Below are 23,864 nucleotides of genomic sequence, written 5' to 3' on the forward strand. Positions count from 1 at the left end.
ACCAAAAAACGCAAGATATTATATATACAATAATTTCTGAACCAGGCTGTGCTAGAGAAACCTAAGGCTTGCTTGGCCTGGGCGGGCTTGATGCAGGTCTGGTTCGGGCCAGGCTTGACAGAAAACGGCTGCCCAAGCCTACAAATTTGCCAGTCCGGCAAGGCAGGCCGGGCCAGGGCATATCATAAATGATCATCCCTATGGACGAGCCATAGTAACTAGAATACCCAAGAGATGAGCACTTCACCCAATCAGACCATTCTAGAACTACCTAGAGGCTAAAGTAGGTCAGTGGACTAGGGACCTAAATTGCACTTCTAAGCAAGGCTTGAATCAAGGTTCAAAGTATCAATACTGGCCAATACATCGGTAGGGCTTATTGGCCTGTATCGGTCCTTTTTTTTAATTTTTATTTATTTATTTTTTTTTTGGTTCAGAGGGACCGGTTTAAGTCCCAGCTACCCTCTGAACCAGGCCCTGACCCGATACAACCCCTGTAGAGGCATATCGGGAAGGGCCCAATACGATACATATTGGCCGATATGGGCCAATATGTGACAATTTTTTGAACCTTGGCTTGAAGCATCACAATGTATCGGTGCATATATGTATTGGTTTTTGAACCCATCCATGCCCTAAATACCAGAAGTTGTCATATGGCGACTTGTGAAATTTAATACTCTTCCTAGAGATATCTGGAGATTCTGGACCAATTCTTGAAACTAAAAAAAAAAAGAAAAAAAATCTGCATTGCCCCTTTGAATTGCACATTGCGCATATGATATACTTCGGACCTTACTTCTAGTTGGTTTTTTACTAACGATCTAGTTCATGAATTGTCTGATCTTAACATGGGTACAAAACAAAACGGAACTATAGAATAGCTTTCAAGAAGCCATCCATTCATGCCCTAATTTGGAACATAGAACCATATACAAAAACAAATAGAATAGAAAAGTAACAATAATTTTATTCCATATATAAAAACATAATAATTGTGAGGACAAAACGATGTGGTGTAGCTGTAGAATCTCTTCTTATTACAATTCCACCCAAAAAACAATTTTTATTCTATAGATTCCAAGCAACTCCCTTCTGATACTGCATGAGTTGCATAAACAAAATACTTCCTAAATTAAGAGCTTCTAACAGTAAATAATCGACCAGCTAAATAATCCTCAATAATCCGCATGGTCATCAGTATCCTGATGCCCCCTTTGACATATGTGACACCTTAAATTTTCTAATACACCATGGCATTACCTATTAAGCCTGCAAAAAGCTTGCGTACTTTGCACCGAGGAAAAGCCTCTGAATACAGAGAAGAGCATTCTTTGTTACCTCTGAGTTCTCATGATTCATCAACTTCATCACCCGCTCTTTGGCCTTAAGATCAGTCACTATGATCCGCCCAGCTGAATGGTACTGAATGAACTGTGAGAGATCATAACATGCAACTGCCAGTGCCCTTGGGTCATTGGATGTGTCAAGGATAGTGATGAGAACTCGGAGAATCTGTGAAGCACAAGAACAATAAGAGGCGGCCCAAGATATGTGAAATAGGAAACCAACCGCTTAAGTATTATACTATCAGGGTACATGGCATACATATAGGGATCAGGAACTCCGCACTGTAACCCCTCCAAAGTACCCAAAAGATGCAACCATACATGTAGGTGGAATGAGTGTAAAGTGATAACTATGTTTTCAAGCCATGTTACACAGACATTGCAAGGGCATGGCATGAGCAAGGTACACGAAATTTACAATAAAAATTGCACTCAACACATTCCATACACATTTTGAAGTATGAGTGCAACATAGGTCCTCAAGTACTGGGATATCAACCTTCGAAACATCCAAACATGGACAGTTCTTACCATCATTGTCATCAGCAGATGTTACCCCCACCATTTCTAGTTGGCAACAAAAATATACTAGACAACTCCAGTCTTATCTACAGAATCTTGCAAAAGAAAGAAGTGATTTCATTGAAAAATTGTGTAGAAATTATATGTAACAATTCATCATTATCATCCAAGCCTTATCCAACTACATGGGGTCGACTACATGAATCCTGTTTTGCCATTCCACTCTATTTAATTCCATATCCATTGTTAAATTATGGGCACTTAAGTCATTTCCAACTACTTCAACCCAAGTCCTTTTTGGTCTACCCCTAGCCCCTTCAACTTGCAACAACATAATGACTGAAAGAAACAAAATAATGATGTCTTACAAAAATATCCTTCACAAAGACAATTTTATTATAATTCTTTCAATGCCTGAAAGACATAAAATAAGATATCTTGAATAAACAATATTTTTTGATCCTTCAACAATGTTTTTAAAATCAAACAGACTTTGAACCACTACATCTGGTGTTTCATGGGCCAAGGCCATATTTTGTCAGCAGGGAGCCATCAAAGTAGAATTCTGAAATTCAGAAATATGGTTAAGAATGATAACTTCAGTCAGATCTTGAGAACCTTACCAACTAAGAGAGAGAAAGGAGTTTTAAATCTTGAGACCTAGGTTTTTCTTTGTGGATATTGGTACAAAACCTTTGTCTATCTAAATCTTAGCTCCTGGTTTTGAGGAAAGGAAACAAATGCCATAGATTCAAAAATACTTGTGAAGTGGAAAAGCACATAAGCCCCCTCTCTGGGCTATTGCCCCAGTCAACAAGATGACTCAACCTCTCATCATGGCCACCATATCCTTCACACAAGGAGTTTTCATCTATGTTCAGGAAGCATCTTAGCATGCCTTATAAGCTTAGAACCAAGAACCAACTTAGCTTACCCATTTCAAAGAAATCCTTCAGTCAAAAACTTGAAGATGTGTGTACTTGAAAGATAGCTATATTTGTTTTTCTTGGACAGCTTAATCTAAGGCCCTTTTGCTTTTTGGTAAGTTACTTACCCGGGTAAATGCCATTACCTAAGTGCATTTACCCATGGTCTTTTATTTCTCAGGTAAATAAGGTACTGACCATTTTAGTCATAAAAATCCATTATTAAAAGGGACCTTTTTGTCCCATTCAAATGTTAGCAACTTTCTTCCTAGGTGGGAAAGTTATTTACCCACCCAGAAAAATAAGGTACTGACCATTTTAGTCATAAAAATCCATTATTAAAAGGGACCTTTTTGTCCCATTCAAATGTTAGCAACTTTCTTCCTAGGTGGGAAAGTTATTTACCCACCCAGAAAAATAAACTTTCCCTGGCCCCCACATTAATCTGAAAAATGAACATGGGATTCTTGGTCAATAGGAACCAAAATCCCATTGACCAACTTTCCCCACTCTCAAAATCCAAAAAAAGAGCGCCCCCTAAAAGAGAACCTTGGAAAAGAAGACGAGTGATTTAGAAAAAGAAATGCAGGTGAGGGTGAAGAAGACCACCTGAAAATCGTTCTCTTCAAAGTTTGTCATGTTTTCACGCCAAAACCATGGATCTTTGTGCATGGGTGACCAGTCAAGGTGTCCAAGAAGGACTTCTTGCTTGTATTTATCAAAAGAACTCAATTTTTTAATATTGTCCTTCAGCCCCTCTTCCAGATGATTCAGAGCCTCCAACAGATCCTGCAAAGAATTCCAAACATTAAACAAATACCAAGAAAAAATGTAACCACATGAAATTTTAACCAGGTATTGCACCAGTCATTCCAGTTGCAAAGTTTCAGGAGCTATATTAGTCAAGGTTTAAAATGTTGATATCGGTGGAAATGTCAGTCATCCAAATATAAGAAACATGTTGGAAATATCGTATGAAAATACTATAAAAATTATAGACATGGTGGAAACATTTTAAAATATGCAAAATATAGAAAGATATTTTATGAAATGATAAAAGAAGCATAGACATACCTTTTTAAATTATTATCTTGTTGCAAATCATTAAACAAAGCTAAGAAATTAAGGGTATAGACAAAAGAATACGTTCTGAAGTTGCCTATAAACTTTAAGATTCAGAGCTTCATGATAAAATGAGTTAAAGCAAAATTTTAACTCATAGAAAATGTAAATGATTGTAATAGATCAACCAAATAATCTATTACACAAACAAAAAACTAATATTTAACTTCATGTTTGAAATGAATATTGATTTAGCTCAAAGTGGTAGTAATCATGTAAGTTAGGCAGACAATAAAATTGTTACTTAACATATTTACAACATTGTACCAACTTATGTTATAATACTATCTCTTGGACTCCACATTATACTAGTAGTGTTCACTGGGAAATATGTTGATTCCATTAAAATTTCATGTCGCTACCCATGGAAGTGGAAATGGAAATATGTTGTGAAACCTATTTGTTGTACTCCACATAGTGCTGATAGTGTTCATTGGGGAAATGTCAATTCCGGTAAAATTTCGTGTTTCTACCATAGAAATGGAAATATGTCGTGGAAATATTAGGGAAATTAGAGACATTTTAAACCATGATATTAGTTCAATCATAGTAAGATTTGTATAAATATGGTGCAACATCATTGAATTGGAAAAACAACCCCCTACAAAAGAGATATTACACCATACAAATTTCCAGGAGAAGCAAGCAAGAAGACAAGTTACATTAGAAAGTCAAACAAATATGCACAATGATCTAACAAGAAAATCTAAATCCTGATTTCTTTAAGGGTACATATAGATGGCATTGCTCTTCAATTCAAGCATTGAATTGATGCTGAAACCAATTGCAGCCTCAACTTCAGCAAAGCGGAAGGTAATAAAGGGCTGGGAACCCCCAGATGTAGGATTCCTAAAATTAAATTTTGATGGAAGTAGTTTTGGGAATCTGGGGCCTTCTGGAATTGGAGGGGTTTTAAGAAATGAAAGTGGAGTGATCATGGGAATGTACTCATGCCCCATTGGTGTGGGTGACTCTGAAACAGCAGAACTGAACGCGGTAATTTATGGGATGCAGAAATGTATGGAAATGGGGATTCGAAAGCTAATAGTTGAAGGCGATTCCAAAATAGTAATAAGTTGGTTAAAACAGAATGAGAAGGTTCATTGGTTTTTCAGAAACAAAATCAAACAGTTCAAGAGGTTCACAAGGGATATGCAGCTGATATTTCAATGACTCCTAGATCGGAAAATGGCTTAGCTGACCAACTAGCAAAGCAAGGAGTAAATAGGGCTGAATGCTTCTGGGCTCAGTTCTAAGACTGATCTTCATTTTGTCTTTGTATTCTATTGATGGTAGCTGAGGCTGCCCTTGTTTCTGTACTCTCTTTTTCTCTAAGTAATAAAATTTGATGTTGATTACTGATAAATAAATATATATATATATATATATATATATATATATATATTTCTTTGAAATTTACCTGAAATTTCCCAAGTTTTTGGAATACTAAAGACTTGAGGATTGACTAAAAGCAAAACAACCATGCACCCAGATTAACTTTGACCTATAACAAGGATTGGAAGGAGTGGATCGGCAACTTTGGTGGAATAGATGGTTGAGACACTTCTCTTGGTATATATCTTAAATATTTCACCAGAAATGTTCTCTTTCTTGGTTGTTGATTCTAACCAGTTTTAAAATTTTATTGTAATTCAAAGAATCTACCCAAAAAGGTAAATCAAAATAATACATCCAAGAAAACCTTCGAATGAAAAATCAAGGGCATGTATGTAACAACAAGAAAATAATGATATCTAATATATTTTAATTGAATGAAGTGCATAATGGTAAGACATACCCATCTCTAGAAAAAATTACATAAATGAGTATTGGTACAAAAAAAAAGTGCATTTTATTTATTTATTTATTATCCTTCTCTTTTTGGTTTAGTTTCCCCTAAAAAGAAAAAAAAAAAACATGGCAATAGGACCACTACTTACTGGCATTTTCTTGGTCCTATTTTGTAGCCAAGCAGTGAATACCAAAAATAGAAGAAACAATTTTTTTTTCCTGCATGGACTTTCTATTTCCACTACAGTCCAAACATCCCAATTAAACTCAGCCTTAATCCCAACTATTCGGGGCCAGTGCAATCCAATTATCTAAACATACCTAATGGAAATAAATAAACGGACAATATATTGAAGACTATGTTTCTACTCCAAAAGTGGACATTGTAAATCTTGCATCCAGTTCACTTTTTCCCTTGTTTTATTTCACAAACACCCTTGTACTCTGAAGAGGTAAAATTCATGCTGTAACTACATCATTTACATCTCCATGGTATGTAGAATTTGCATCCTGAAAAGTGACAAAATTTTTCTCCCCTTCATCCTTCATTCTCTCCAAACAAACAAAACTTCAGGGAACCGCATTATTTTACTTCCCCCCAAACAAATAAAGCAAAGTAAAACCTGCACATAGTTGTCAAGGTCACACTGGGATAAAAGGCATTTTCTGGGATTGCTTTTTGCCTTGCCTTAGTGTTTTTGAATTGGTGGAATACAAATTTTAGGTGTAGAGAAACTAAACCATTTTTTGTTTTTTTTGAAGAAAAAGTAAAGGCATTGTATTAATATGATAAAAAACAACATAATCTTGCTCAATAAGACACTGCACAAGGGCTAACATCCTTTCCGTAAGTTATCTATTCTGCATGCATGGATACAAAAAAGGTACTAGACTCCAAAAGAAATGTAAGATAAATACTTGAAATGATTTCGACTGCTACCCACAAATAAATTTTGCCCCATAAACCCTTCAATACTGTATCTTCTTTGTTATATTTATTCTAAAAAAGCTTCAAGTTTCTTTCTGTCCATAGTCTAAATCATATCATGTTGTACAGAAAGGGTAAAGGGTGTAAAGAGCGCCACACTAAATCAATTTTCAATTACAGATGGATAAAATGGTTGTGGAAAACCATAATAGAGATAGAAATTAATATAGTCATTGTGGTGGGGCATTAACCAGTAGCCTTCATCTATTCATCACAAAAACCTCTTCTGCTTTCTCAGAGGCCATTTGATAACAGCTGAAGTGGCTGAATTGAAAAGCATTTTTTTTTCTTTTAGTGAATAATTTTTAAGGAGGTTGTGGCCTGTGAATTAAGTTCTGTCAACAGACCCAGAGCAGAATACAAAATTCTGGGATGAAGAATGGATGCTTCGACCCTACCCCAAGGGTCCTTTATATAGAAAGTGAAAGTTACAGAAATTACAAAGAGGCCCTTCTAGGGCAACACAATTTAGAGAATTTACAAGGAGGCCCTTGCAGGGCTGAAGTGAAAATAATAATAAATAAGAAAACAATACAATAAGGACTACAATAAAATGGTACAACAGGGAGTTTCTTCACACTCCCCCTCAAACTGATGCAGAGGCATGAGCATCGGTTTGCTTACAAGAAATAAGTGTCTAGATCTCGTCATGGCCTTTGTCAAGATGTCAGCAACTTGCATATCAGAGGCAACATGAGGGAGAGAAATTGAGTTTGCAAGAAACAGATCACGGATAAAGTGGCAATCCGCCTCAATATGCTTTGTCCTTTCATGAAAGACAGGATTAGAATCAATTTTAATAGCACTAGTGTTATCCTCATATAGAGGAATGGGCATAGGAGAGGAATTTCCGAACTCCTGAAATAAAGATTGAAGCCAAACAACTTCACTACAAACAGATGACATTGCCCTGTACTCTGCTTCCGTAGAGGACTTGGAAACAGACTGTTGTTTCTTGCACTTCCATGATATTAGAGAGTCACCCATGAAGACACACCATCCGGTAGTGGAGCGCCGTGTATCGGGGCATCTGGCCCAATCTGCATCAGCATAGGCTTTCAGTTGGAGAGAAGAAGATGAAGAGAAGAAAAGACCCTGTGATAAAGAACCTCGAATATAGCGGATGATTTGATGCACCGCAGTCAAATGGGGTTGACGAGGTGCAGAGACAAACTGACTAACAACCTGAACTACATGTGAGATGTCAGGACGAGTCATGGTCAGAGAGATGAGAGATCCTACAAGTTGCCGATAGAGGGAAGCATCAGGAAGCAGGGAGCCCTCTGATTTAGATAATTTGACATTCAACTCCAAGGGAATATCAACTTGTTTATTATCACTGAAGTTGGCCAACTTAACAAGATCAGAGGCAAACTTGCTCCGTTGCACTTCAAGTCCCAAGAAATAGTTGAGGGCCGAGATCCTTCATGTGGAAGGAACTATGGAAAAGAGACTTGAGGTCCTGGATTCCTTCTATATCATCTCCAGTCAAATAGTATGTCATCCACATATAGTAAGAGAATGGTAAGGCCATGGGGTCTTTTCCGAACAAAGATAGTCCAATGCACTTTCGCTATATCCAGCTTGCACGACAACATCTCTGAATTTTTCAAACCAAGCTCGAGGGACTTGTTTGAGCACATAGAGGGACTTCTTCAGTCGATAAACAAGGGAGGGATCACTACAGTACCCTGGACGAGGTTTCATATATACAGATTCTTTCAGATGCTCGTGTAAAAAGGCATTTTTCACATCCAATTGAAAGATTGTCCAAGAGTGAGCAACAGAGAGGGCTAAAAGAACACGGATTGTAATAATCTTGGCAAATGGAGCAAAAGTCTCTTATAGTCAATGCCATACTCCTGCTTATATCCCTGTGCCACAAGCCTGGCTTTGTAACGGTCCAAAAACCCATCGAATTTCAGCTTGATGGGATAGGACCCATTTGCTCCCAATAATAGAGTCATTTGAAAGTGTTGGAACAAGGTCCCAGGTGTCATTCTCATGCAAAGCTTGAATCTCTGCATCCATGGCTTCTTGCCACTGAGGGTTGCTACTAGCCTGCTGGTAAGAATGGGGAATATCTATAGAGGTCAAAAAAGCAGAGAAGGAGCTATGGTTTGAAGGAAACCCATAGCAGTCGGCTGGTCTAGAGATACGAGCAGAACAATGTAAAGGAACAGGAGGAATAATTGAGGAATCTAAAGTTGGGGCATCACTTACAAGGTTCCCTGTGATGGGCGAGGGATCCGGACCAAGAGGAAGAGGGGTCGTAGGCATAGGAGTTGGACCACAAACCCACTTGTGAGAGAAGACGAGAAGTTCCTTCCTAGCGATGGATGATGGAGAATCCTGTTGTTCAAAATCATGCAAAACTAAAACAGAGGGTGCAAATAACTTGGCAATTCCTGAAAAAAAAAAGGAGATATGCTCAAGAAAAATCACATTTCAAGAGATACGAATTCGACATGCTAAGGGATCGTAACAAATGAATCCCTTGTGGTTCGAGCTGTACCCCACAAAAGCACACATGACAGATTGAGCTGAAAGCTTTGAACGTTCATGAGGAGGAAGATGAACAAAGCATAGACACCCAAAGACATGAAGATGGGAAAGATCTGTGGGGATCCGAACATCTTTTGATGAGGAGAAATGTTAGTAAGCACAGATGATGGGATACAATTGATCAGATATACTATAGTGCTAGTGGCCTCAACCCAGAATGTGGAACGCGCATGTGATTCTTGTAGGAGAGTCCTTAAAACACTGAGAATGTGACCGTTCTTTCTCTCTGCCACATCATCTTGCTAAGGAGTGTCTGGGCAGCATCATTGGAATTGTATGCCATGATGTTTCAAGTAAGCCAAAAAATCTCTGTCACTGTATTCTCCCCTTGAGTCTAAGCGTAAAATTTGCACATTCACTTGGAAACGAACTCGAACCATGTTATGAAACAACCAAAAGGTTGGAAACACTTCTAATTTGTGTTTGAGAAAGTAAATCCAAATGTACCTAGTACAATCAATAATAAATAGCACAAAATACGTGTATCCCATCTGAGAGACAATAGAAGAAGTCCAAGCATCACTATGAATAATTTCAAAAGGTGAAGTAGCATGTTCAACTCAGTGAGTGAACGGTAAAATATGACTCTTACTCAAACAACAAGAAACACAAGATGTATCAAAGGATTTCATAGAAGGAATTTTAGTTTTAATAAAGCCAAACTCAAACAAGTATTTAAGTTTATCAGAATTTGAGTGGCCCAAGCGTTTATGCCATAGATCCCAAACATAGTTTCTTTGACTCAAAACAGGACGCAATGAAGAGCTTAAAAAGCAAAGGATGATGCTGATGGAGATTTCTCAAACTCCATTGCAAACAAGTGGCCCATCCTACGCCCCTTCCCTTTCACCTTCCCAATGCACTGGTCCTGAATCAAACAACCATCAGAAGGAAATGTTAGAATATGACCTTCATCAACTAATTGACCAACTGAAATAAGGTTGGCAGTAAGACTAGGAACAAGGTTTTAGTAGGGGTAGTTTAGTCATCCCATGTTTGTTAAGTACCTTGCTTATGTGGCAGTTTTATTAGAGATACTCTGCCCCACACTTAAGTAACGGCAGTTTAGTCCTTGTAAACATTATTAGAACCTAACAAACATTAGGGGGTCAAATGAATGGAAGATTAAGCAGTTTCGACTAAACCCTCCTGTTCTCTCTTTCTCTTTTCTTCTTCTTCTTCTCCATCTTCTTCTTCCTTCTCTCCTGGTTCGGGTTACTGTAGCTGCATTCAAATCATGGTATCAAAGCAAGGCTTCTGACCTGCTCCAGTTGGTAAAGCATCTCAACTGTGTTCGTGACACCTCCTTCTTCGTTTTTGGTCAGTTAATGGAGAGAACTGGTTCGCCCTAGGTCTGTGACATCACAGCTCGTTTCTCTCTGCTGCGCACAGTCTTCTTCATCAAGGAAAGTGATTTCAGCAGTGAATGGTTGGTTGATACTCTCAAAGGAAGGCTGGTTATCTAGTCCTCTTGTGTTGCTGGTATTTTTGGGTAGAAACCCTTCAAGAATCAGTTAGTACTGATTAGAACCTAGGGAACTAGGTTCATTGTTGCCCTAGAACGGGCTGTGTACAGTAGCCGAATGGTGTAGGGGCTGCTGGAAGTGGTTGAGTGGGTCAGGGCTGCTGCAGGTGGCCGAGTGGTGTAAGGTGTAATGCAGTGACCTAGCCGAGTTCTTTGTGGTTGTGTATTGCCCTCTTAAATGTGTTAAACAAGTCTGAACTGAGTGTAGCTGATTTGACTGTGTTATGGTGCTTGTAGTGCACAACTTCTATTGAGTGGTAGTAAGAGGGCCTGCATGTGATTAGTGAGTGCTAAATTGATGCTTATGTGGTTCGTGGGTTTGTGAAGTCAGCAGTAGTGTGAATAAGGACAAGGCGTAGGCTCTCACTGTTGTGTTTAGGGGCTGCAATAGGTGCTTTAATATCAAACTGTGAATAACACCAGTCAGCTTGTAGTTGAGAAGTCAGGTTAGAGGCAACTGTGAAAGAGTACAATGGCAACAAAAGGAGATGGGAACAATGATCAGAAACCTAGTGTGGTGGTTTCCCCCGACTACCTAGGGGTACAAATGACCTCAATTAAACTGAATGGGGAAAACTACGTTCCATGGGCTAAATCTGTGGAAGTTTTTCTCAAGGCAAAGTGGAAAGTGAAGCATGTAAAAGATGGGAAGCCACCGACTGACTCTCCAAGGTTTGATGATTGGGAACAAGAAGATGCTCAAATCATGACTTGGCTGTGGAATTGTATGGAGCCAAAAATAGTGCCAACTTCATGTTCCTTGATACGGCTAAGGATATATGGGAGCATGCTAAGAAGCTATATTCTGGACAAGATAACACAACAAGAGTATATAAGCTTTATCAGGAATACTTTGATTTACAACAAGGAACCAAAACACTGGAAGAGTACTATGCCTGCATGAAGAATATAAGGAAAGAACTCAATGTCGATCATCCCCTCACTCCAGATATTAAAGTCCAGCAACAGCAAAGGGAACAACTAGATGTTACAAGATTTTTAGTGGGGCTGAAGTCGGAGTATGAACTAGTTAGAGCCCAAATATTAGGGGGCTCTTCTCTTCCTACACTTGAGGAAGTATTCTCAAGGCTTCGCAGAATTTCTTTGGGACAAACAGAGAACTCCACACAGTCTGATAGATCAGCACTTGTGATAGCTAGAGGGGGTGGACATAGTACAAGAGGGGGAGGTCATGCTCCCCGAGGAGGCCGTGGTAGTTCCATGATTGGTTGGGGTGGTCATGACTCAGAGGGAGGCCGTGGCAGAGGGAAGAATAACTCTGCAAGGAAGTGTACTCATTGTGGTAGGGAAGGGCACATAGTGAATTTCTATTATGACCTACATGGCCCTCCCTCCAAATGGGCTAATCATGCTGTAGCAGGTGAGGTTGACACCAGTGATAGTAAACAGGCAGACTGTACTCCTCTCCCATCTACATCTACTTCTGGGAGGGAGATGGTGAGTGTACCGCGTGCTTGGTTCGGGAAGTTCAGTGAAGTGGTGAAGAGTTTTGGAATGAAGCAATGCCAGGTTGATCACTCAGTGTTCAGCTATGACTCTGAAGCTGGAAAGATCCTATTAGTGGTCTATGTGGATGATATTGTCATTACTGGCAGTGACAAATTGGGGATTGGCAAACTAAAGGTATTTCTGCAAAATCATTTCCAAACAAAAGATCTTGGAACATTAAAGTATTTCTTGGGAATAGAAGTTGCCAGGTCAAAACAATGTGTAAATCTGTGCCAAAGAAAATATGTTCTTGATATATTGGAAGAAACAGGACTGTTAGGTGCAAAACCGGTTGAGACCCTTATGGAACCAAATGTTAAGTTGAGCAGTGATACAGGAAAAGTGTTTGAAGATCCTATAAGGTATAGACGACTAGTGGGGAAGCTGAACTATCTGACTATCACGAGACCTGACATATCCTTTACAGTCAGTGTAGTGAGCCAATTCATGCAGAACCCTCGTATACCTCACTGGGATGCAATTCTTAGAATTGTAAGGCATCTGAAAGGAGCTCCAAGCCGTAGACTATTGTATAAACCTGGAAGAAAACTTAAAGTAGTGGGGTATACAGATGCAGACTGGGCAGGCTCAGTGAATGATAGAAGATCTACTACAGGCTATTGCACATTCCTTAGAGGAAATCTTGTGACGTGGAAGAGTAAAAAGCAGACAGTTGTGGCCAGAAGTAGTGTTGAACCTGAGTATAGGGCCATAGCACATACTACCTGTGAGTTAGTGTGGTTGAAGAATCTTCTACATGAAATTGGGTTTCACATGGATAAACCTATGAGGCTGTATTGTGACAACCAAGCTACACTCCATATCTCATCCAATCCTGTATTTCATGAGAGAACAAAGCACATAGAGGTTGATTGCCACTTTGTGAGGGAGAAGGTCCTTGCTAGAGAGATAAACACTGAACATGTGAACTCGAATGATCAATGGGCAGATTTGTTTACAAAAGCTCTAAGCTCAGGGAAAGTGAACTATCTATGTAACAAGTTGGGATTATATGATATATATTCTCCAGCTTGAGGGGGAGTGTTAAAGTGAGCCGAATAGGGGTAGTTTAGTCATCCCATGTTTGTTAAGTACCTTGCTTATGTGGCAGTTTTATTAGAGATACTCTGCCCCACACTGTAAGGGCAGTTTAGTCCTTGTAAACATTATTAGAACCTAATAAACATTAGGGGGTCGAATGACTGGAAGATTAAGCAGTTTCGACTAAACCCTCTTGTTCTCTCTTTCTCTTTTCTTCTTCTTCTTCATCTTCTTCTTCCTTCTCTCCTGGTTCGGGTTACTGTAGTTGCATTCAAAACAGGTTGGTTTCAGACAATCTGTTTGAAGGTTCAGAATAGGCCCCAATCATATGATTTGTAGCACCAAAATCAATTATCCAAACAGGAGAAGAGCAATAACTAGAGAACTCACCAAATAGGCCGATAGCAAAAAAGGCAGATGAGATGGTAGAAGATACCAGTTGTTGTATCTCTTCTTTATTCATGGAAGCAGAGGACTCTCCCTTGGCAATGGGGGTATAGGACATTCGTCCCTCAGACGCTTGATAAGCACGTGGCTGATTCTTCTTCATGGGTCTCTTGGGTGGACAGATTGGGCAATCTGGAATGATATGTCCATGTTGTTTGCAATATGTGCAGACATTCTTCTTTTTGCAATGAGGCTATATGTCCATATCCTTTACATCATAGCATTGAGTTTTAGAAGGGTCCTTTCCACCAGATTTATTATTCCCTCATACAAGAAAAACAGTATCAATCCTTGAATCAGGGTGTTTCCCTTCTATGTTTGCAGTAGTTAAGAGTCTAGTTTCATACTCAGGTCTCGGCCTCATGAGAAATTGATTAACTTTCCTATTTTCAAAATGTTTCTGCAAATACTTGACACATTCAACAGGATAAGAGGGTTTAGTATGAACAAGTTCATATTTAGCCCAAAGATCAATAAAGCCTGAATAGTATTCTTGAATCTTTTTGTCCCCTTGGCAATAAGCAAAGATTTTAGATTCAATTTAGCATTGTCGTGACATATTGGACTAATGATACACCTTTTTCAAGTAGGCATACATCTCATAGGCAGTCCTTAGTCCTCTCATAGGAACACTAATGTAAGGCGCAATGGAGCTCAAAATCCATGAGACAAACTTTCCGTTGTCAAGCTTCCATTGTGTATAGGCTTTACTATCAGCCTCATCCTCATCAGGTTTACTTACAGTCCCATTCAAGTAGCCTTCAAGTCCCTTTCCCTCAACATAGAAATCAAAATGGAACTTCCACATATTGTAGTTAGTTCCATCAAATTTTATAGGGAGAAAATCTACTTTGTCAGCCATCAAGAATAAATAAAGGCAACCCAGGCAGAAAAGTAGCAACACTGAAATTCAATGATCAAGGCTGTTAACCGCTTCACTTAATTCAATAGCAGTTCAAGTCAACAATCCAATCAAGTTTTTTTTTTTTTTTGGCAGCAAGCAGTTCAGACAAACAACAATAAATCTGGCCTGGAAGAGAAATATGGTCAAATATCTACAATACAGATTTGCCACTCTGTAGAAGAATCAAAATCCTCCAAGAAATTTATCCAGAACAACTCCAACCAGTTGTGTTGACAGTCCAACCTGAAGGTTCCAGGACTGTTGAACTAAGGAGAGGACTGAATGCCCTCAGTATTGAACACAGCTCCTACCAAGTAACCCTAGGACAGCACAAAGAAAACTAGGGTTGCAAGAGAGATTCACCAACCTGACGTGTGCAGTTTAAATCAGCCACCAATAGGATTCAGATAATCAGCTTGACAGGGAATGAAGAGGACTATTGAAAGTTTGAAACCCTTCAATCTGAAGCACCAGTAGTCAAGAACAAAATGTTCGAAGTTTGGAGAAGGCCTGAGAATACACCAGTCCAAGGGAAAACTGCAGCCACCCTTGAGAGAAGACCAGAAGAAGAAGAAAGCTGCTGCTGCCCTAGAGAGATCAGAACTCCTCCAAAGCTTGACCAATCTCGAAGAAAGCTTCTGAGTTAGAAGAACAGACTAGGGCGACACAATCAATCAGGTTTCTTTGGAAACAGAGGCGTTCCAGGAAGACCTCTCTTGCCGAAATCTCAGAACAGAGAGCAAGGATTAGGGTTGATCAGAACAGCCCTATCTTCGGACAAAGCACCCAGAAGCCAGCAGCCTTTGAGATATCAGAAAGAGCATAAAGCAAGAGCTGATTACAGAGCAGCCTGCTCTTATACCATGTCAACAGACCCAGAGCAGAATACAAAATTCTGGGATGAAGAATGGATGCTTCAACCCTACCCCAAGGGTCATTTATATAGAAAGTAAAAGTTACAGAAATTACAAAGAGGCCCTTCTAGGGTAACACAATTTAGAGAACTTACAAGGAGGCCCTTGCAGGACTGAAGTGAAAATAATAATAAATAAGAAAACAATACAATAAGGACTACAATAAAATGGTAAATCAGGGAGTTTCTTCACAAGTTCAAGAAGGTCTTTAAGAGGAGATGATCAGAAAACATTCCAAATCAAATTTTAGGATCTGGAAAAGAAGACAGTGATCACTAGCTCCTAGGAGTTCAGTAGAGAAAGTGATTGTCATAGCTTGCTTCTGGACGAGAAAGAGAAGGTTTGTGATGCACTCAATAGTGAAATTTGTATATCATCTGTAGAGAGACTGGGTCGAATGGGCCCTAGTGCTCTTTTATTTCTTGTCTTCTTTTGTTAGTTATGTTTATGTTAATGGGCCTGTTAACTCCTTTTTATTCTCTTTGTGTTGTGTTCATGAGCTGGGCTGCCCCCATTAAGGGAATCTTTGTAATTATGCCCATAATTATTAAATTAATAAAAGTGGTTAGGAGAAAGGAGAGAGAACAGATCGAACTCTCTTCTCCTTCTCCATTCTTCTCTCATCATCTTCTTCCTCTTCTGATTTCTACTATCTCTTCCTTTTTTCTTCTACTTTCAGCTTGGAATACTTATTTTTACTTAGATTGATTTTCTTCTTTACCTACCGTCGATTGCATGGGCATGCTGGCTAAAAATGAAGTTGAAATGGTCATGCCAGAGAATGAGGATAATATAGAACTTGGAAATTTTCAGAAATAGTGGTTAAGAATCTCAAGATAGATAAGAAAATGTATCTGAATAGGGTAGTTGAAAAGAAATCAAGGTGAGTAGGAGTTAGGAATTCTTTTCCTAGGAGTAGCCGAGTAGAAGACTTTGCTAGGAAAGTTCTCTTGGAACTAGAAGAGAAATAAAGAGAAGAAAATTGCAATTCTTCAAATCCAGAAGCAAATTAGTTATTTGTAGAAGATGAAGGGCAATAAGAAGAGCTTTGGTGTTGGGATATATACTTTGTGGGGTTCTGTTGCTTTGAAGTTTGCTAACCATCTGTGTGTATCTGCAAAGCAGTGAATTAGATCTGTGAAAGTTAGTTCAGGTAGGGGATTTGGTTGCTTAAGGTGTTGGTGAGTTTTTAAACTTTGGTGAGGTACCATTTTTTTCTGGTTTTGTGAATGTGAGCATTGGGGTGTTAGTGGCGTAAGGTAGATAGTATGGTTTGTCTCACTGATTCCTCATAACCTGAGTTCATACTCATCTGAGTCTTTTTTTCCCTTTTAATAAATTTATTTTTTATTTACTATAAAAACTATTCTCTCCTTGCAAGTTGAAATCTCTAGAAAAGCTAAGGGCAGGCCAAAAAGGACTTGGTTCAAGTAGTGGGAAATGAAATTAGGGTCCATAATTTAACAATGGATATGATATTGAACAGAGTGGAATGGTGGAACGTGATTCATGTAGGCAACCCATAAAGTTGGGATAAGGCTTAGTTGAGTTGTAAGTAGACCTGTTCATGGGTCGGGTAACCAGACGGCCCGGCCTGATCTAAGTTGGGCTTGGACAAGATTTCAGGCACGCAGGCTTGGGCTCGGGCCTAAAATATCGGGCCTGATTTTTTTCTTTATTTTTCTTGATAGTGTATTATATTAATAAAAATATAATATATTAATTTTTTAATATAAAAACTTGATAGTGTACTATATTAATAAAAATATATTTTATATAATAAAAAAGTATATATATATAATATTTTTTCTTCTCTTTTTTCAAGTAATAATGAGACTTTTCATTATTTTTTTAGGTTTTGAAGTCTTTTAATCTAAATAAAACAGCTTTTAATTGAATTAGAAAGGAAAAAAATCTTTTTTTTCCAAATTTCTGGCTGGGCTCGGGTTCAGGCCCAGGCTTCGGACTTTATATGAGGGCCGGGCTCGGACTTGGGCCTGAGCATATTCTATTAATGTAGAGGCAAAGCCTGGCCCGTGAACAGATCTAGTTGTAAGTTTGTAATCCCTTGCACCAAGTAGTGTTGCTTGCATTCTCATTTTAACGTTTAATTTATTCCATTTAGATCAGTTTCAATGTTAGCTAGTTGCTACTTCAACTAGGAAACAAGCTACCCATAAAAAAGAAAGATAAGCTAAATTAACCAAATTCTTTTATATAGATAAAACACCACCAAGAAGGTGATTTGCCCTTGAGAAAATTAGATTGTCTTCCTCATATGAAGGCACATGCAGTCATACCCTTATTCTCCAACTCACAAGAACCAAAAAAAAAAATGTGCTGGTCTTGTATCTGTCCTATAAATCTTTCATTTTGGCCTCATCAGTATACTACAATAAGAGGCCATTGTTTAGTACAATGGTATAGAGAGCTACATGTGCCTTTACTTCAGTTTCTGGAAGACTGACTAATTTTTTCCAAAGGTGCCTAGTTGTCTAGGTGACAAGGCGCACCTTGTTGCTTAGTCTTGCCTTAGCACCTCAGCATCTATGAATCTGAATGAAACTGAACCAAGATTTTACTCAACTTCATTTTACATCTTAAACATTTTACCTAGTACAAATAAAATTTGCACTTGAAACAAATGCAGCCAGGAAAACCATAAAGAATTTCATAATTTCTTCTCACCTCATCACTCCATGCTTGAGCTTTCAAATTTTGAACAATTTGAGGTAATCCAAGGTCTACCATCTGAGCCCCAAATGTCCCTCTGGAAAGCAAGTTCTTAAGGGTTAAGACAACAACCCTCACAACCTAAAACAAATCAACCATTCCAAGTTACTGAAGTTAGTAAACAGAATTAGTTGTTGACACATGTTGAAAATTTAGAAAGCAAAAAGGGAAAGGTAAAATCATAAGGATATAAATGGGTGAGGAAGCAAAAGGATGGATTACATTCCAATAGGTTGGGAACTTGAAAGTAATAAACAGCATCAATCTTCCTATGATCAAGAGAAATTTAGGAAGGGAAGGTATAAATTCACATAATGTTTTGTTTTCTACGCCTTTCCCTTGGAACAACAGCTGGTGTGAAAACTAACTTGTAGTTACAAAAAGAAAATCTGTAGTGTGTGAAATGAACTCAACCTGCAACAAACTACACCCTACCTTTTCCTTAGTTGAACCTTTAACCACTTCTACTAGTCGTGGAAGGGTCCTAGAAGTAGCCAGATACTCCACTGCAGGTTCATAGTATGACAAGAGCCAAACACATAGGCATGTTTCATAAAGAAGCTGCCACAAGAAAACAAGACATGAGTTTCAGGAGATATGGGAAAGAAAAATAAAAAAAAAACACTTACAAATTCCAGAACCATTTTTATCAGTGACAAGATTTCACTAATGAACAATTCAAAAGGAATGATATAAATTCCCAGTCCCAGAACTTACAAGTATGCATGATGTGTACAAGGAAAGATCCATGGGAATAAGTCCAGCCAACACAAAGAACCCAATTGTAGGCCATGCAACCAGATTAGGAAGTTAGGCTCCGTTTGGGAAGAGTGCAAATGCTGCCAGTTCAGTGCATATATGCACTCTGGTTCAGTTTTTCTGGTGTTTGGTAAGAATGCATTTATGTACTGAAAGTGCAGCTTTCACAAATTTCAAGGCATGTTTGCATCCAAAATGAGAGCAAAGTATGCAAACTTTGCACTCAAAAGCTGGGCAATCTAAAAAAAGGTAGATTCCATTCTAGGAATTTGTGTTTGCACTCATAACAACTAAAAATCGTTTGGCAAGAAAGTAAATTTATGAATGCAAAACTAAACCAAGTTTGCATTTGCATGGACCAGAATGCACTTGACACATCTGTATTTGCACTGTATTTGCACTCTTCCCAAATGGAGTTAACATGTATAATATGGGATTTAAATAATTTATCACAGTAGTTAGATAGGAAGTGGGGACCACAGTAGATGTTTTATGTTAGTTGTTAGATAGGAAGTGGGGACCACAGTAGTTATGTGAGTACAAATTTTATTATGTTTCTGAGTGTTATATATGCTGTTTTATGTTTTGCCGCCCTATAAGGGCATAGTTGTCTTTGTACTGTTCTATTATTTTAGTATAAATAATAAGTGAAGGGGGCGGCTAGATTATTGCTCTTTTCTTTTCAACTTCTCTTCTTCTCCTTCTCTCTCCTCTCTTCAAGAAACTACTTTCTTTCATATTTTTTAATTCAGCAGATTCCTACCTGGTATCAGAGCATCGGCTAGGGTTTCTTGAAGCATTCTCATACAGCCCTAGATCAGCCGACTGCATGAAGTAGTAAAGGGCTGATCGATCTGCTATAGATTGCCCAGTTCTTGGAGTTTTTGGTGGGATCTAGACATCAGGAAGGTGATCTACTGTTCGGCACCAAAATCAAGAAGAACTGGAGTACGGAGAACAATCCCAGAAAAGTTGGACTCTTTGTTTTTGATCTGATCTTGGGCGCCCAGTATTGTTAGTTTTCTTTTGATTTTCTAAAGAGGGCGGTTTGGTTTCTGAAATTTTCTAGTCCTCCCGGAGTGATCGATTCACTTTTCTCTCTGTTGGGAGGCGTGGGGAGGAGAGAGATTTCCCTCCAGCTAGGGTTTTCTTCTTCCGGAATGGTTGATTTCTATGTGTGTAGTATTAAATTATTTTTTGAAGGTCTCCAATCTATTTTTTTTTTACTGTTGAAATGTTTGAAGTAAAATGGAGAGTTGGAATACCGATACGAAATCTACCAGTACTGTGGGACTAGGTGTTGGAGGTAGTAGTGATATTTTTGGGTCTGGGATCATTACTACAGTAAACTTGATGGTACAAATTATTTGGAGTGGGCACAATTAGCTAAGATGGCTATTGGTGACCGTGGAAAATTAGGGTATCTCACTGGGGAGGAGAAGAAACCTGATACAGATTCTTCCTGATGGGTGCAAGAGAATTACATGGTAATGTCCTAGTTGTGTAATTCTATGTTACCTCATATTGCAAAAAAATTCCTATGGGCTAATACTGCTAAGGAGATTTGGGATGGAGTGACTGAAACCTACTCTCAGAAGCAAAATGAAGCCAGAGCCTATCAGTTAAGAAATCAGGTGATAAGTATGAAACAAGGAGAAAAACCTCTTGTTGTTTCTCCATGCTGAAAACCCTATGGCAGGAAATAGATCACTTAGAAACTGTGGTATAGGAAAGTGTAAATGATGCAGCAACTTATCACAAACTGGTAGAGAGGAATACGGTTTTTGAGTTCTTGGTAGGGCTGAGCCCTGAATTTGACATTGCTAGGCAGCATATTCTTTCTAGGGAGGGTGTGACACTCTCTCAGGCCTATGCTTTTGTCTCTGGAGAGGAGAGTAGGAGGAATGTAATGCTGAGACAGCCTAGGATTGACCGGTCGGCTATGGTTGGTACAACAAAACCTAAGTCGAATGGAGACAAGGGGAGTAGTGAGGCTAGAAGGGAAGATAAGGACTTGGTGTGTGATTATTGCAAGAAGCCTAAGCATACCAAGGACACTTGTTGGAAGCTTCATCCAAATCTTATGCCTGCTCGGATAAGAAACAAGAAGGGAAATGCAAATGTAGCCACTACAGGAGAATCTTCAGCCCCTCTCTCCCAAACTGATTGGGGATCCATTGCAGTAGCAACAGTGAGAACAAAATTGGAGAGGTTTGGACAGCTTATGAGTAAGAAAGATTCACCCAACTCTAGCCTTCCAGATGGACAGCAGAATGCAGGAGCCAACTATACCACTTCCTTTGCACATACAGGTAGTTCATATGCAACTACAAATCTTGCATCCACTTCAGGTAAGGAGGGACCTCCCTAGATTATAGATTCAGGAGCATTTGATCATATGACTAATGCCCCTACCAATTTCAGTTCCTATCAGTTGTGCTCTAGTAGAGATAGAGTCTCTACAGCAGATTGTTCACAAATGCCCATTGCTAGGAAGGGGACAGTTAGAGTGACCAATGATATAACTCTATCTTCTGTTTTACATATTCTAGACTTCATACCAACCTATTGTCTGTTAGTTCTTTGACAAAAAATTTGAATTGTTTTGTGACCTTTCTTCCTGGTAATTGTGTTTTGCAGGATCTGGAGTCAAAGAAGATGATTGGGAGTGGTTGTGAGGTGAATGGAGTCTACCTTCTAGATGAGATTCCGAGACATCAGGGCCATCATGTTAGCAGCAGCAATAGTAGTGGGCCAGAGTCGATGAACCAAATTATGCTTTGGCACAATCGCTTGGGACATCTTTCTTTTAGTTTTTTGAAATGTCTTTTCCCAAAGTTGTTTGAGTCTGTTCAATTATCTACTTTGGAATGTGAGAGTTGTCAGTTAAGAAAGCATTGTAGACAATCTTTTAAACCAAGTAATAAAAGTACTTTTGCTTTTAATATTGTTCACACTGATGTATGGTGGCCATATCAAATCCCTTCCATGGGAGGATTCCGTTACTTTCTCTTGTTTGTAGATGATTATACACGATATTCTTGGATATATTTGATGAGATCGCGTGATGAGGTTCCTAACTTAGTACGACAATTCCACCAGATGGTTTTAACACAATTTGGAGTGAGAACTAAGGCTTTTATATCAGATAATGCTAGAGAGTACTTCAAGAAGGACCTAACCACGTATCTCTTAGAACATGATGTAGTTCATCAAAGCAGTTATGCATATACACTACAACAGAATGGAGTTGTTGAGAGGAAAAACAAACACATTGTGGAGGTGGCAAGGAGTCTTATGGTGTGTGCTTTAGTTCCTGTACAGTTCTGGGGAAATGCAGTTCTTACAGCCGTACATGTGATTAACCATGTTCCTTCACGGACTTTGGGGTTTAAGGTGCCATTTAGCCTTCTTTTTCCAGATGGAGAGATGTTTCATATACCTCTGAGGGTTTTTGGTTGTGTTTCTTTTGTTCACATTCTTGGCCCTCATCGCAAGAAATTGGATCCTAAGGCCAAGAAATGTGTTTTTCTTGGGTATGCTCAGAACCAAAATGGGTATTGCTGTTATGACCCAATGTCGAGGGGCAAATTTGTCACTATGGATGTTACCTTTTTTTAATCCACATTCTTCTTCTCGAGTGGTTCTCCTCAGGGAGAGAGTTTTAGGGAGAACTCACAATCTATTCCTCTGCCTGTTTCTATGGTGCCTCCATCAGTTCAGCCAGCACTTGCACCTCCAGTTTCATTACTTGAGCCACTACGAGCAGCCTCACAGCAATATCAGCGCCGACAAATGATGGTTGACTCCACACATCCTCGACCCACACCACTCTCTGTCAGTCCTTCTGAAACTCCAGATTCGGCAGATATAGTTCCAGGTATTCCTCTTGAGCCTGAGCCTGTTATGTTTTCTGATGATAATGTTTCTATCCCAAACACCATTGTTGCAACTGATCCCATTGACCTTTATTTTCCCATTGCAATTCGTAAGGGGAAGAGAAAGTGTACAGCCCACTGCATTTCACACCATCTTTCCTACAGTGCCTTATCACCCTCCTACCGTGCTTTTCTTTCTTCCCTAGATTTTATGTCTATACCCAGGAATGTTACTGAGGCTCTCTCCAAACCTGAGTGGAAAACAGCCATGCAAGATGAGATGGATGCTTTGGTCAAAAACCAAACTTGGAAAATAGTTGATCTCCCCCCAGACAAGGAGACAGTCGGATGTCGATGGGTATTCACAGTGAAGTATAAGACTGATGGCAAGATAGAGAGGTACAAGGCAAGGTTGGTAGCAAAAGGTTATACTCAGACCTATGGTATTGATTATCTGGAAACCTTTGCACCAGTAGTTAAGATGAGTTCAGTTTGTATCCTTTTATCTCTAGCAGTCACCTATTCATGGCCCTTGTTCTAGCTTGACGTCAAAAATACTTTCCTCAATGGTGACTTACAGGATGAGGTATATATGGACATTCCAGCAGGCTTTTATGAAAATGTTGGTAAAGGAAAGGTGTATAGACTCAGAAAATCTCTATATGGACTGAAACAGTCACCTAGGGCTTGGTTTGACAGGTTCAAAGGGGCACTCATCCGTTTTGGATACACACAGACACAGTCTGATCACACCCTCTTTGTGAAGAGGAGAGATGCTTTGGTGTTAATTCTGATTGTGTATGTGGATGATATAGTGGTGACAAGAAATGATCTGGAGGAGATTGATGATCTCAAAAAATCATTGCAACAAGAATTTGAGATCAAAGATCT

General features: G+C 39.0%; 1 protein-coding gene across 3 annotated transcripts in view; it reads right to left on the reverse strand.

Annotated features, from left to right (window-relative positions):
- Positions 1-945: 945 nt before the first annotated feature.
- Positions 946-23,864, reverse strand: part of LOC148845929 (vacuolar ATP synthase subunit H family protein) — a 63,795-nt gene continuing 40,876 nt past the window's right edge. For all 3 annotated transcript variants that reach the window (XM_088955654.1, XM_088955656.1, XM_088955655.1), the window contains 4 exons: positions 18,772-18,897; positions 18,292-18,417; positions 3,407-3,586; positions 946-1,515 (listed from right to left, as the gene is read on the reverse strand). In XM_088955654.1, coding sequence (XP_088811780.1) covers positions 1,267-1,515; positions 3,407-3,586; positions 18,292-18,417; positions 18,772-18,897 — 681 coding nt within the window. In that variant the 3' untranslated portion in view covers positions 946-1,266. The remainder of the gene's footprint in view (positions 1,516-3,406; positions 3,587-18,291; positions 18,418-18,771; positions 18,898-23,864) is intronic.

Source organism: Nelumbo lutea, chromosome 7 (assembly GCF_056320005.1).
Source record: "Nelumbo lutea isolate HS-2025 chromosome 7, American lotus-T2T, whole genome shotgun sequence".
Lineage (NCBI taxonomy): Eukaryota > Viridiplantae > Streptophyta > Magnoliopsida > Proteales > Nelumbonaceae > Nelumbo > Nelumbo lutea.